Source organism: Ictidomys tridecemlineatus, chromosome X (genome assembly GCF_052094955.1).
Source record: "Ictidomys tridecemlineatus isolate mIctTri1 chromosome X, mIctTri1.hap1, whole genome shotgun sequence".
Lineage (NCBI taxonomy): Eukaryota > Metazoa > Chordata > Mammalia > Rodentia > Sciuridae > Ictidomys > Ictidomys tridecemlineatus.
In genome coordinates, this window is record NC_135493.1 from 38288310 (window position 1) to 38301380 (window position 13071).

Genomic DNA, 13071 nt, shown 5'->3' on the forward strand with positions numbered 1-13071 from the left:
ACTGGTTCTGTTGGCTGTCCAGAATACGATCAGAGGCAGATTTGGCATTGAGGGTCATGACTTTGAAAGTAATTGTGGACCCACATGGTCACAGGTTTGCATGGAGCCTATTCAACTTAACCAGGGCACATTTTATACACATTCATGTTTTTAGCCAGATGGCTTTTGTTGTTTCCGCCTATTCAGATCATAGGCTTGCTAAATAGGCTTGCAGGCAAAAGTTAGCACCTTTTGTAGTGCTGCTAGTGGATCACAGGACTGACACTTGCCTTATAGACAGATTAGGTATTAAGCTTTGACTATGCAATTGTGAGGAACATAATATGAACCGTGTATTATAATGGGGTAGGAGGGGCACTCTTTTTTTTTTAAATGTTCTTGTGTTCAGGGTCACTGCATTAGAGGATAATAGTTTTAAGTGAAGCCACATTTCTAACAAGGGGCCAGATAATGAGGATAAATGAAATCTGCAGACAGTCTCAAAGCTTCATTTTAACCATTATTTATAATCTCTTCTTCTACCAAGCCTTTTACTATGTAGCAAAATTGATTAATTTGTGTGTATCTCTACTTTCTCTGCCCACATCCACTCTAATAGAGAAATGAACAAGAGGAAAGAGGATGGGCTGAGACCAGGTGGAGTTGGGGATGCATAATCCCCAAACTGGATAATCAACTCCAGAATAATCAAGATATATTTTAGGGTTTTAATATTACTCTTGATATTTAATCATTCTGAACAATGTTAAAACAAAATATTGTATAATAGCATTAATAAAAATCACTTGTGGAATGGTTCAGAATAAATATGGCTTTCTTTTTAGCATGAAATAGGACTCTGTTGAACTGGTCTTAATGTTCTCTCAGCACACACAGATACAGCTCTATTTAATTCCATATCCTCTTATCTGTAAGTCCTACATTTAATTTACTACCATTAGAATTGATTTATAGCTTTGCTTAGCAAAAGTACAGTCTTGATTAAAAGAATATTATCACAGCTGATGGACCTTGAAAGCATTTTTTTCTTAAGACTTTCTAATAATTTTGAAAATGATCTGCAGACTCCCATAAGGCTAGATTTGCAAGTAACCATTTGTTTCTCACCTACCTCTACTTTGCACAATGAAGGATTAGTTAAGGGTTTGTTTCATGACAGTTTTCCCAAATGCTGCCTTCCTTCTTCGTTCTTAGAAAGTTACTGTGATAGCATTTTATAGCAGGTATGCAACTGGGAATCCCACTTCCCTAGTCAGTTGATTTCTTATCCAGCTGATAAATGCCAACTATAGCCTTTGCTTCCTGGGATGCTGTTGGACTAGAGGATTCTCCAATCTATAAAAGGGGGGATTCAATTACTAGGCATGAAGATTACATTTTGGAGTTGCTGCTATAACACGTGCCTCCCTGAAACAATATGGAATCTATTTCTGATGTTCATTTTGGTGGAGATGACTTAATTTGAAAAGCCAGTGATTTCCACAAGGTGGCCAGAATCAGTCATTCTCCACAGCAGGCCATTTTCCACTCTCCTGTTTTGATTGTACTGTGTGACTATTTGGCACCATCTGGGATTCTGAGAGTGAAGAAAATGTTATCGCTCAACAAGTGACAAAAGTTATTATGCTTTTGATCCTGTTAAGAATGTTATTTTCTTGATTCTGATGGTTGAAAAAAAAATTAGTCACTCTGGGTCTGGCTTTGTGGAGTATATATTTGACCTATGAAAAAGTTATTTTTCACAAAGGATTCACTTTAAAATCACTATGTTTTCATTTCAATTTATAGGGCTTTCAATTGTTCAGAATCATAGGAATCCAACAAAAATTAAAATTTATAAATGTTGCAAGAAAGAAAAATGGGATAATTTTGGCTTTTTAAAATCAAAGTTGATGGTGGAGCCTTCTTAAAAATACAAATAGAGCATTCTTATTCATGAATGATTTTCATTTTGCTCAACATGTCCTTAGACTTTGAGTTAATCTCATATAAACACCTTTATTGAGATATAATGAACATACCATACAATTAGCAAATTGTTTAAAATTATTTTTTAAATTACTCTTTTAATTGTTAAATTACTAAGCTTTAAAATCTCTGACATTTTTGTTGAAGAACACAGGTTGTACTCCTAAGAAGGATTTATGAGTCCAAATTACACCCCCATTTGCCTAAATCAGTTCTCCCACTGCAGTACATAGCCACAGTTTGTCAGAGCTAGGATGGTTATTAGAGGTCACCTCATTCAAGTAGGATAAAAATCACCTGGCGAGTTGTTCTTTTTCCAAAGTCTACTTGCTGAAGCATAAAACCTCTTGAAATTCTGATAAACTTTTCAGCCTCTTCCCCTCATCATGCCAATTAAATATTAATAATTTGTCTGACACTCTCATCTCACAGATAGACATTCTTCCTCTCACAATTCTGACTAGACATCTTAATAAACACCAAAATTCTTTTCAATTTTAGCATGACAGATTTTTGATAAATAGAATGAAAGATTCAAGATTCACTTCAGTGAATGAAGGGGCATAAATTACTTAGGCTGTATATTTTTTATAAAAAAACAAATTATGAAGAATCTGATATTGTTGAAGGAAAAAAATCAGAGTCACCGAACAGGAAGTCAGTATACAGAAAATGTTGCAAATTTGTCATTGCCTCTGTGCTATGTCAGGCACCAGAGAGATTACTAGATGTCCTTTATCCTGGAAATGCCTGATAGCTAAGCACTCATATTTCTTCTCAGCTGTCCACAGTCATTTCCCACAGGGTATGGGAGGTCTTATTGTGTTAGTTTTTAAACAGCTGCCCTGGTTGCATTTTTAGTAGAAGGAGATTCATAAGAATGTTGATATTAAATAGATAGAAGAAATAGCCACAGAAATATGCTTTAATAAAAAAAAAAACCTCCTGAGAAGATCTGACAGGCTGTAATGGATAGATGTTTGGAGATCTGAGGATCAAACGAAATGGATTTCCCAGAGGAGTTTTTATTCCCTGAAAAAATTAGAAAATTTCATGCTAGGGGAAGAAGCAGGTAAAAAGGTTTTCATTCACCCCTTTTCTTCTTCTAAATATTTACTTCCATACAGATGGAAAGATTAAGGTCTATGACTTAACTCACCTGCTCTGACAAGAAGCCACCATCCTGGGGGATAATGTTCACCTGGTTTTACATCTGTACCTTGGATACTTCACTTAGTAAACATTGATTTGACTCATCCACAGAATTGAGAGAATGTAGTGGGGTGTTTATGCTTTTGAAATCTTATTTTTATTGTCAGTGTTCACAAAGAGATTAAGAACTTTGATCTTTCATTAGTGTTCCCTATTCTATGTAAGATATGAGGGGAAAGGCCAGTTTCCTTTTGATTGTATGCTAATCAAAGGACAAGCATATTAATTTTTAAAAACATTAGCAAGAAAGCCCACTCTTACTTAGAAAATGATCTTTTTTAGGTCATCACCAAAAGTTTGTTTGACATTTTAAAAAGTTAGGCTAGGAAAATAGAAATGCTGGACAAAAATACCTTGCTCATGAATTAGTTGAAATCTTAATTGCTCTTAAATGGAAAGGTACTGTGTGATGTATGTCTGGTTTTCATATTGTTTTCAGTCTCATCTGACAGTATTTTTTTTTGCCTACATATAAATCAAGGTCTCAAAAAGACTGGACAGCAGTACATGGTGGCACATGCCTACAGTCCCAGCTACTTGTCAGTCTAAGGCAGAAGGATCACAAGTTCAAAGCCAGCCTTGGCAACTTATCGAGACCCTGTCTCAAAGTTAAATAAAAGAAAAAAAAAAGCGTTGGTGGGGGCTGGGGTAGTGGCTCACTAGTAGAGTGCTCGCCTAGCACATGCGAGGCCCTGGGTTCGATCCTAAGCACCACATAAAAAAATAAAAAAATAAAGGTATTGTGTCCAACTGCAACTAAAAAATAAATTTAAAAAAAGGGTTGGAAAATATAGTACAGTGGTAGAGCACTTGCCTAGCATGTGCAATGCTTTGGGTTCAATCCCCAGCACCCCCCCACACACATACACACACAAAGAAAGAATAGACCATTTGGGAGGGGGGTCAACAAAGGAAGTTTGGGAATGTAACCTGAAATGGTGAGTGTACCTGCAAAATACGGTGATTGTTTGTCATCTCTTTAAAGTCAGTTCCCTTTGTCTAGTTCCTTAGTGTCATGAGTCACAATTTGAGAGTGGCAGCAGGATTATTGCCATCAACTATCTTGCTCTACATCTCCAGAATGGTTGTTCCAGTTTTCCAAACAGAATAGCATAGCCTGCTACATTTGCAAATCAATATTTTCAGTCTCCATGGCTATCATAATAGCCTTCAAATCCAAAGTCAAAATTATGGAAAGAGAATTGATATGCACTTCTTAAAACATGGGGAAGAGAAAGAACAGCATTCTCTTGAAAATTAAATTATAACCGTTTCTTTCTGTTTCTATGAAGAAGACTGTACTAATAAAACTGCCGATTTCTTTCAGGTGGGTGTACATGGCATTAGAATAGAATTCATCAATGAAAAAGGATCAAAACGCACCGCCACCTACCTACCGGAGGTTGCAAAGGAGCAAGGTCATTATTGTACTTTATTTCATATAATCTGGTGAAGAATTTAAACAAATATACAAATTGAAATGCGATTTCTGACCTTGCAGTTATACCCAATAATTGATCAGTGTCAAATTAAGAAGCAACTCTTCTATCACTGCCACTGCAATGTCTGTATCAAATTAGTGAATTACACTCAAGCCAAATCTCTGTACTGAAGTTTGACAGCATAAACTCAAAATATATACTTTTCAAAACAGCATAGATTTGTAAAAGTTGGTTTTGATTTAGGCAATAATTTGCTACTAATTTGAAAGACTCTTCTCCTGTATTCTGTTGTACTGTAAATAGCCTTGTGGAATAAACAAGCCTTTAGTTTGACAGCCACATAGTTCATTATCACTGCCAGAATCTAATGTTTCATTATTAGGTGGTTGCCATTACTCATCCTGCTAATATTAAGATGGTATGTTTCCCCTTAAAATTGGAAGCATCATGAATACACAAAGCATTCATGTTTTATATGCTGGGTCTGCACTTCCTAACCAACAAACATTTTCTTATTCCATGAATGTATCTTTATGAACCAATACTGCAACACAACATAACTTTGTAGTAATTTGTTTTTTTCTAGCCACTACTAAATTCTGATCTCATATAATTTGATAATCTCTATTTTTACCTTGTTGAGCTTTTCTTTTACTCACAAAGCATTTAAATTTGGTTTGATCATGTTTGATAATATAAATATAAGATATCTAACAGAAAAATATAGTGAAATTAAACCTCCAAATGAGAAAAGTTAGTCTTTAAGTCCATTATCTAAAGAAAATATCCTCATCCTCTAGTATTACTGACTCTGTAAAGCATACATAAGAGAGAAGGGGGGCCTGAGATATTAGGATATCATCCATGTCAGAACCAAAAAAAAAAAACCATATCTTTGGATACCGCCCACAAATATAATTTATTACAGAGATACCATTCACACCAACAGTTACCATGAGGTATTGTGAGAATCTTATACACTACTGAGTTGGCACAATGAAATGCGGGCTTTTCCCTCTCTTTTGAAAATTTCACTGTTGGAGAATACAATGGATGTGGTTTGTTACAGACTAACTGAGCAGATTCTCCCAGTCCCTTAGACTACGTACCTTCGAATATAGTTGAGATAAGGAAGCCAATGTTGTTAGACATGTGCACAGCTAAAATTTAAGGTGTGTGGTAATGAACCTGCCTTTGTATAGGATGTAATCTTAGCTCTTCTGTATGATTGTTTTTAGAACCAGAGCAGTTGATGGCATTTGGAGACAGTGATAGCTGACATCAACAAAGTCATTTTGTATTTAACCAAAGGTGCTTATTACATGTGCTTAACCAATATTTTATCTGGTTAACTCTTCACAGGATGGGACCATATTCAGACCATAGACTCCTTACTGAGGAAAGGAGGATACAAAGCTCCGATTACTAATGAATTCAGGAAAACCATAAAACTGACCAGGTAAGAAGGCATTTTCTAGTACAAGGCTAACCAGTACATTTCAATGCATATGACTATAACCTTTGTATTTCCTTGGTCTCTCTAACTTACCCTTGCTTCTCTTTTCTGAAACAGTGGAAGTGAATGGCAGGGCTATACTGAGGGTGAATACAATGGAACTCGGCTTGGCAGTAGAGCCTATGTGATGTATGAGCCCATCCTTCCCACTTTAGCTCTCTGTGATTACTCTGGCTGTGTATGAGTAAGCCCTCTAAGACTTTAGATTACGTTATTGGAGAAAGTGCCAGAATTAGCTATTGGCTAGCTTTTGACATTGCCTAGCAGAACCCCAGGATTCTGATAAGCAGTCTTCAAATTTGAATTTAACCTTAGCATTTTGGCAGTGATAAAAGTCTACCATGAAGGCTTGTTGAAAAACACAATTGAGCTAAACTTGAATGCTACATAAATTTCGGCATGAAATAATAGGGATACTTATTTTAAGAGGAAAATATCAAACATTTTAGGAAAATGGGTTGCTGTTTCCATTTATTTTAATGCCAGAGAATTGCATTGAATGCCTGTAGTCTAAAAATGGTCTATTCTCAGCTCTAAACAGTCACAAATTTGAAAATGCCTCCATCTCTGCTCTCCCTGCATTCACAATTGAGAATAGAAAGACATGTAAAAAAATAATTACTATTATAAAGCAGAATATGTTGGATGATGTAAGATCAAAAAGTAAGGAAAGAGGAATTCCAAGAAGGGATGGGGAGGGAACAGAAGGCTTCTAAGAGGAGGTAGATTTAGGGATGGGTTTGAGGAATGGGTAGAATATTTGACAGGTAGAAAATAAGGGAGGAAAGGGATTCCCCAAAGACTTTGTAAGTCAAGGCATTTAGATGGCAAAGTGCAAAGTACTGAGGAATGTGAAAGTTGGATTTGGCTGGTCTTTCAGTGATGCACATAGAGAAGGTAGTCATTAGGGGGAAAATAGGGCCCAGAAAGTAAGTCAGACAGTGGAGGGTCTAACATTCTAGACTAGGAAGTTGGACCTGATTCTATAGGCAATTAGTAGCCCTTGTAGGGTTTCAAACAGATGGCCTTGGAGAAGTGTAAGATTGGAATTGGAAACAGGAAAATTGAAGTACTGCTAAAATCTAAAATCTATAGAAGTTCAGTGGGGCCCTTTATCTAGAGTGGCAGGTGGATGAGAAGAAAGGGACAGATATGAAAATATTATGCAAGAAATGAAAAGATATAGTCACCAATTAGAAGCAAAAAAGTCAAGGCTTTAATGTACATAAAAGGGATCACAGTCATCCCTTGAAGCAAGATAGGGACCATAGGAAGAGTTGTTTTATGTGTTACTTCTAGATTTGAAGTACTTCCTTCGATACCTATCCAGAAACATTTAGAAGGTCACTGAAAATGTACATGTATAGTGCTCATGACTAGAGATAATGCTTTAAGATCAGCTGCACAAAAGATCATGGATGAAGCTATAAGGATTGGGTTCACTGAGAGGTTCAAAGTATAGAGTCAAAAGAACTAAGGATAGAAATAGAAAATCCTACAAGATATGGGTAGGAGGAACACTCATAGATAAGAAACAGAGGGAGAAGCAGAGGCATGTGGAGTCACTGGGCCTCTCTGCAGATGGGACTAGAGAGCTTCAGAAAGAGTATGAGGGGTATCACATTGGAAAGGTCAAATAGAATCAAGGATAACTTTCAGACAGTTGTTTCCATGGAAGAGAATCCAGGGAGCACTGGGCTGCAGAGTAATGGAAGAAAGAGATTGAAGGCAAAAACCACATATGACATTTTATAGAAGCTAGATATGGGGAAGAGAGGGTTCTGGTACCAGCATTAGGAAATATTGTCAGTTAATGACAACACCTAAGTAAGATGTATAGACAGAGAAAGAAATGGCAAAAGAAGGAGAGATGAAAGATCTCTGAAGGAAAACCATCAAATGAATGCAATGTATATATAATAGTAAAAGGTTGCCCTTTCCTTGTTCCTTCCTTTTAGCAAGCCAGGGCTCAGGGATAATAAAGTTTCTAGAAAAATTTAAACAAAGAGGAGTAGAGTGGAAAGAGCATTAGACTCAGACTTTGAATACCTGTGTTCTGAAATTAGCTTCACTTTCTAGCCACATGTCCTTGTGCAAGTCACTTGTTCTCTCTAGGCCTCCATTTCCTGACCTATAAAATTATATTAGGCCATTCCTATCTCTGACAATGGCATATCACTTCATGTTAACTTTTCTCTTCCCTGACTTTCTTTCAGGTACCGTAGTGAAAAGATGACCTTGAGTTATGCTGAATACCTTGCTCATCGCCAGCATCATCACTTCCAAAATGGCATTGGGCATCCCCTTCCACCATACAACCATTATTCCTGACACTGAGCCGCACAACCAGTCACTGGGCCTCTCTGCAGACCTCTTCCCAGGAGACCCTACACCTTCTTGGTCTAGCTATCTCTTTTACTGTACCATTTTATGATGATAGTTTCCGTTGCCATGGTGAAGCTTCGACATCGTCAATTAAGATCATCATGGTAACGGGTAGGAAAGTGGCATTTGTTAAGAAGATCCTGTTTTATTATTTTAGATCTTTGATTTTTTTGCAGCATATATAAATTTTTGGGTTTTCTTTTCTTACAATATGAGATAGAATTTTGCTTTGCTTTCTTAGGTTTCTGTTCTTCCTGTGTTCCTTTCTGCCTCTTCTTCTTTTCTTTCCTTCCTTCGTTCCTCCCTACCTTCAACTGTGGATGGAAGAAATTGTGCAGTTTTTGAGGGTTTTATTTAGACTTGTCTTTAATTTTTCTCAGTAAGATAGTTATTTCTGATAGCTGAGTTTGGGAGTAATTCATGTCAAATTCAGGTATTCATATATTACCGTTGGATTTGCCTAAATTTCACTTTGCTATGAGAGCTTAGTATTTGAGTCTTCACTAGAATATGTTTTTCCCATGGTTAAAATAGATGAACTTTCATTCTAATAGTGAACATTCAAGGGTCCATGATAGGGCTTGTCACAAAGACAAACCATTTATGCCTACTTTGCTGGTTATTGTAGTTAGGAGAGACTGCCTCATCACTTTTTACAGAACCAATTTACAAACTAAAACACTGTTTTAAGAAAATACAAACTATCTTTCAAATAGGCTACAGAAATCATTTTGAAGAGCAGCAAATATTAGGAAGAGAACAGATGCAGAATTTAGTGCCTTTGAGAAGACTATAATTAAGTGGAATCAAGAGGGGTTAGAAAAAAAAGGCAATTTAGAGAAATATTCTTGTAAAATTTTATTGTTTCTATATGTGAAACAACAGATTAGACAAATTCCTTACTCTGGAGTATTTTTTTAGCTGAAAAAAAATTTATTTTGAGCAAATAACCAAAAAGACATTTGTCTATTTTGTATTAATTTAAATTTGTTAGTTTTAGGTTTCAATAAGTCATAATTGGCTAGAGACAATTTAACTACCATCTAAAGATATGGTAAAGATAATCTAGTGAAAGAAAAGTTCATACATGCCATTTCACATATGGTTTGTCTGTCATGGAGACAATACTGAAGATACTAGAAAATAGCTTGAATCTCTTTCTGCACTACATACTTTTGATAGAAACACGTTTATTATGTTGCTAAGATGCTATGTTATACCTATAAAGATGGAGTTGGCATTCAGATAGGCTTCAATTAGAGTCTGGCTCAGTTGCAGGGCCAGTCTTCCTGATTCGTACAAAGAGAACTTACTGATGTCGATAGGAGGTACATACATAGATTCCCCAGGAAAAATCACACATGATTCTGGAGAAAGATGACCTTCATTTGATGGTAGTATATATAGATATATATAAGTATATATATTTGGGAAAATATATAATTTTTTCAAATAGGAAATCAATATATCAAGTGATGAATAAAAGTATGCTGCAGAATATATATTCTAAAACTATGAGAAATGTCACTGAATATCAAAAGGATATACCTTATACATGTACTTGCTTGTGACAAGTAATGGACTGCTAGTTCAGAATTCTAAAATTCTTTCCTAATTTGTGAAAAGTGCGTAATTGGCTTAACTCCTTCTGCTTGCCACTAAGGCAAAGCACACTGCTTTAGTTTTTGATGAGAGATCTTAGAAATTTGTTGGTATTCCTTCATCCACAACATCCATTGTTGAAATAACCATTTTCAGTTGTGATGCCTTAAACTAAGAAGCCAATTGTTAGCCTGAAATGCAATCTTGGTAGCCTGTTCCCTTGAACTCCTAGAGATAAGTCAGAAAAAGTTAACTGTTGGGCTTTAGAAAGAGATTTGCAATCCTGTTATTTCTACTTGGAAGCATTTTGGAGTAGATTAGTCTTTCATTATAAAAACAAGTGGCTACCTGATGGAAACTTTTTCTTACCCTTATGGGGAAACTGAGCACAATGCTGAATGATATTGTCTGCTGCAAAAAAAAAAAAAAGGTAAATGAAACAAACTGAAGAGAGACAGAATAGACCAATATTGTTGTGAAATCCATCCTTATCCATCATCTCATCAGTTCAACAGGCTCCTCGTCCTGGGTGGAGCTTATGGTTAGAAGTTTTTTTAAAGAAAAGATCTATTACATACATATATGTGTGTGTGTATACCTATACTTACACATACATGCATACATATGTGTGTTTATGTATTTAACGGTGCTAATCAATCTTGAGCAGGTCACGTGACTGGTCATGCGGACTCTAAAATCATATCAGATTTTTTAAAATCCTTGATATATGCAGATGTTATACAGATTTTCTTACCAGTGTAATAATGTTATACTGAAGAAATAACCATCCTGCAGGCTTCAAAGGACGAGGTCAGCAATATTTCCCACCATGGCTTGGGGGAAAAGGATAGTTTTGTCTCCTTTTGTATTCAAGTTGATGAACAGTGCATTTTTGTCTCCTAAGTAGCTGTTGACTAAAAGATTTTGTAGTATAAAGGGTGTTATACAAACTTTAATGGTGTGCTTCAAAGAAACAAATGCTAGACCCTTTCACCTTTGTCGTTAATATTACCAAGCTGTTAAATATGTGGTTTGAATTAACTTTGAACATGTTGAAAAATGTAGCATGTGTCTTTAACTCAGACGAAGATTCTAATTGCACAGGTTGTGTTCTAGCCAGTTGTGGTTTATTTGTTCAGAAACACAAATGTGAACTGCACTCATCACCAGAATATTGTACAAGTTCAGTGATCTTTAAACAGCTCTGAAGTAATACTTGAACTTCATTTGAGTAGCACAAAGTTTACATAGCCCCTTTTCAATGTTCATTAGTTCTATATGAGTTTTCTGTTTTCAAACACATGGGGGGTTCCTCTTGGAAAAAATAGTATGTATTTTACTTTGGTATGTAGCAAAAGGCTTCCACTTCTGGAAGGGTTTTCTTGTTCTTAAACAGGGTCAGCCAGGTACCAGATTCTAAAAGAACACTTGTCCCCCCCCACCCCTCAAGTGGCCTTCTGACTGCACAAGAACGTGCTACTACCCTCTCTAGTCTCCCCTACTGTGAGAGGTCGGTGAAGTTGATGGAGGAAGTGCAAGGCTTGCTCTCTTTCCCACACCCCACTTAAAGCAGTTTTAAGATTTTCGGTCCAGTGCATACAGTCCCAATGCCGGCACACCGGAAGTTTGTATACTGGCCTCTTCTTGTCTTGTGCAGGAAATTTGAAACTGTCATCTGGAATAGGTTCCATCTCTTATGTGTGTTAGATCAAACCAAAGAAGCCCCCAGCCATGCCCAAATGCTGCTCCAAAAGCCTGCCTTCCAGTCCTTACAAAAACCTTGCAGGATTAAATGTGTTAACTTTTTTATTTTTGTACAGTTTCTAAGTGATTTTTGCTAGTGATGTTAAACTGAATTAAGTTTATTTGAGGGGTGTGAACACCTCCTCCATTTAAATAAACTGGTGACTTTCCTTTTATTTTTTAAAAGCAGAAACCCTTTGTGTGCCTCTCAATTTAAGGGTTTCTGATTACATTATTCTTAAGACCAGCATTGATTCTTTATATACAAAGATATGTTTTCCTTGTTTTTTTATTAACTGTTTCAGAAGAAAATAAACTTTTTATTTTGCTCTGGACCCAGTAACTGCGCTGGTACATAGACGCACTGAGAAAATAAAACTTTTGTAACCACCTCTGACTGCTTTTGTATATCAAAGTTGATTACTTTTGAAATATTTGGATCTAGTTTCTAAGTTATTTTAGTGTTTTATATGTTCCCCCAAATTACTTTGAATCGGTCACCAGCATAAAGAGTTCTTGGTGATGCAATGGTGAGACTTGTAATGAGCAAAAAGCTACCTGGAGTAGCTCTTCTTTTCCTTCTTTCTTAGTAACCTGTTTTTTGATTACAGTAAGACATCACAGATTATCTGAAACCCCTTCCAGTATAACTAGGTCCTCCTTCCTTCCACATTTAATTGCTTAATAGTTTGAAGAAACTGTTGGAAATGGGCATTTTATATGAAATGTATGGCTTTAAAATATCAAAAATGAGCAAAAGGAAATATATGAGAAGGTTTACATGGGTCTGTAAGGTATGGCTGTGGAAAGATATTGTAGTAGTTTTGACACTATTGTTATTACCTTTAAAATCATTTACCCAATAAAATGTTAAAACCAAGCTATCATTTGTTGTTTGTTTATTTGACCTGACTCATCATAGGATCTTGGTCTCATAAATACTTCTGACTCAAAGGTTAACAGCTGAAGACTCTGAAATAATACAGTTAGGAACTGATATTGATTAAGTTCCAAATAGCACACGGGAAGTCTTACGTGCCTGCAGCTGCTCCCTACTGTCTGATTTGTAGATGTCATCTTTTTGCCTAGTCCTGAATGCTGCCTTGGTGATGCAGATTAACTTTTATTTGGACAATCTAACCTGGCCACAGATCTGAGGCAAGCATAAGACTTGAATTCCGGTGGGAGCTTAGCTGTGCTTAA

General features: G+C 36.2%; 1 protein-coding gene across 4 annotated transcripts in view; it reads left to right on the plus strand.

The window, feature by feature from the left end:
• Positions 1-12748, plus strand: part of Ammecr1 (AMMECR nuclear protein 1) — a 113373-nt gene extending 100625 nt beyond the window's left edge. For 2 of the 4 annotated variants that reach the window (XM_040284216.2, XM_040284211.2), the window contains 4 exons: positions 4508-4598; positions 5985-6081; positions 6196-6267; positions 8355-12748. In XM_040284216.2, the coding sequence (XP_040140150.1) occupies positions 4508-4598; positions 5985-6081; positions 6196-6267; positions 8355-8469 (375 nt within the window). In that variant the 3' untranslated portion in view covers positions 8470-12748. The remainder of the gene's footprint in view (positions 1-4507; positions 4599-5984; positions 6082-6195; positions 6268-8354) is intronic. The other 2 variants (XM_005323358.4, XM_005323357.4) reach the window with 1 other exon arrangement.
• Positions 12749-13071: the final 323 nt, after the last annotated feature.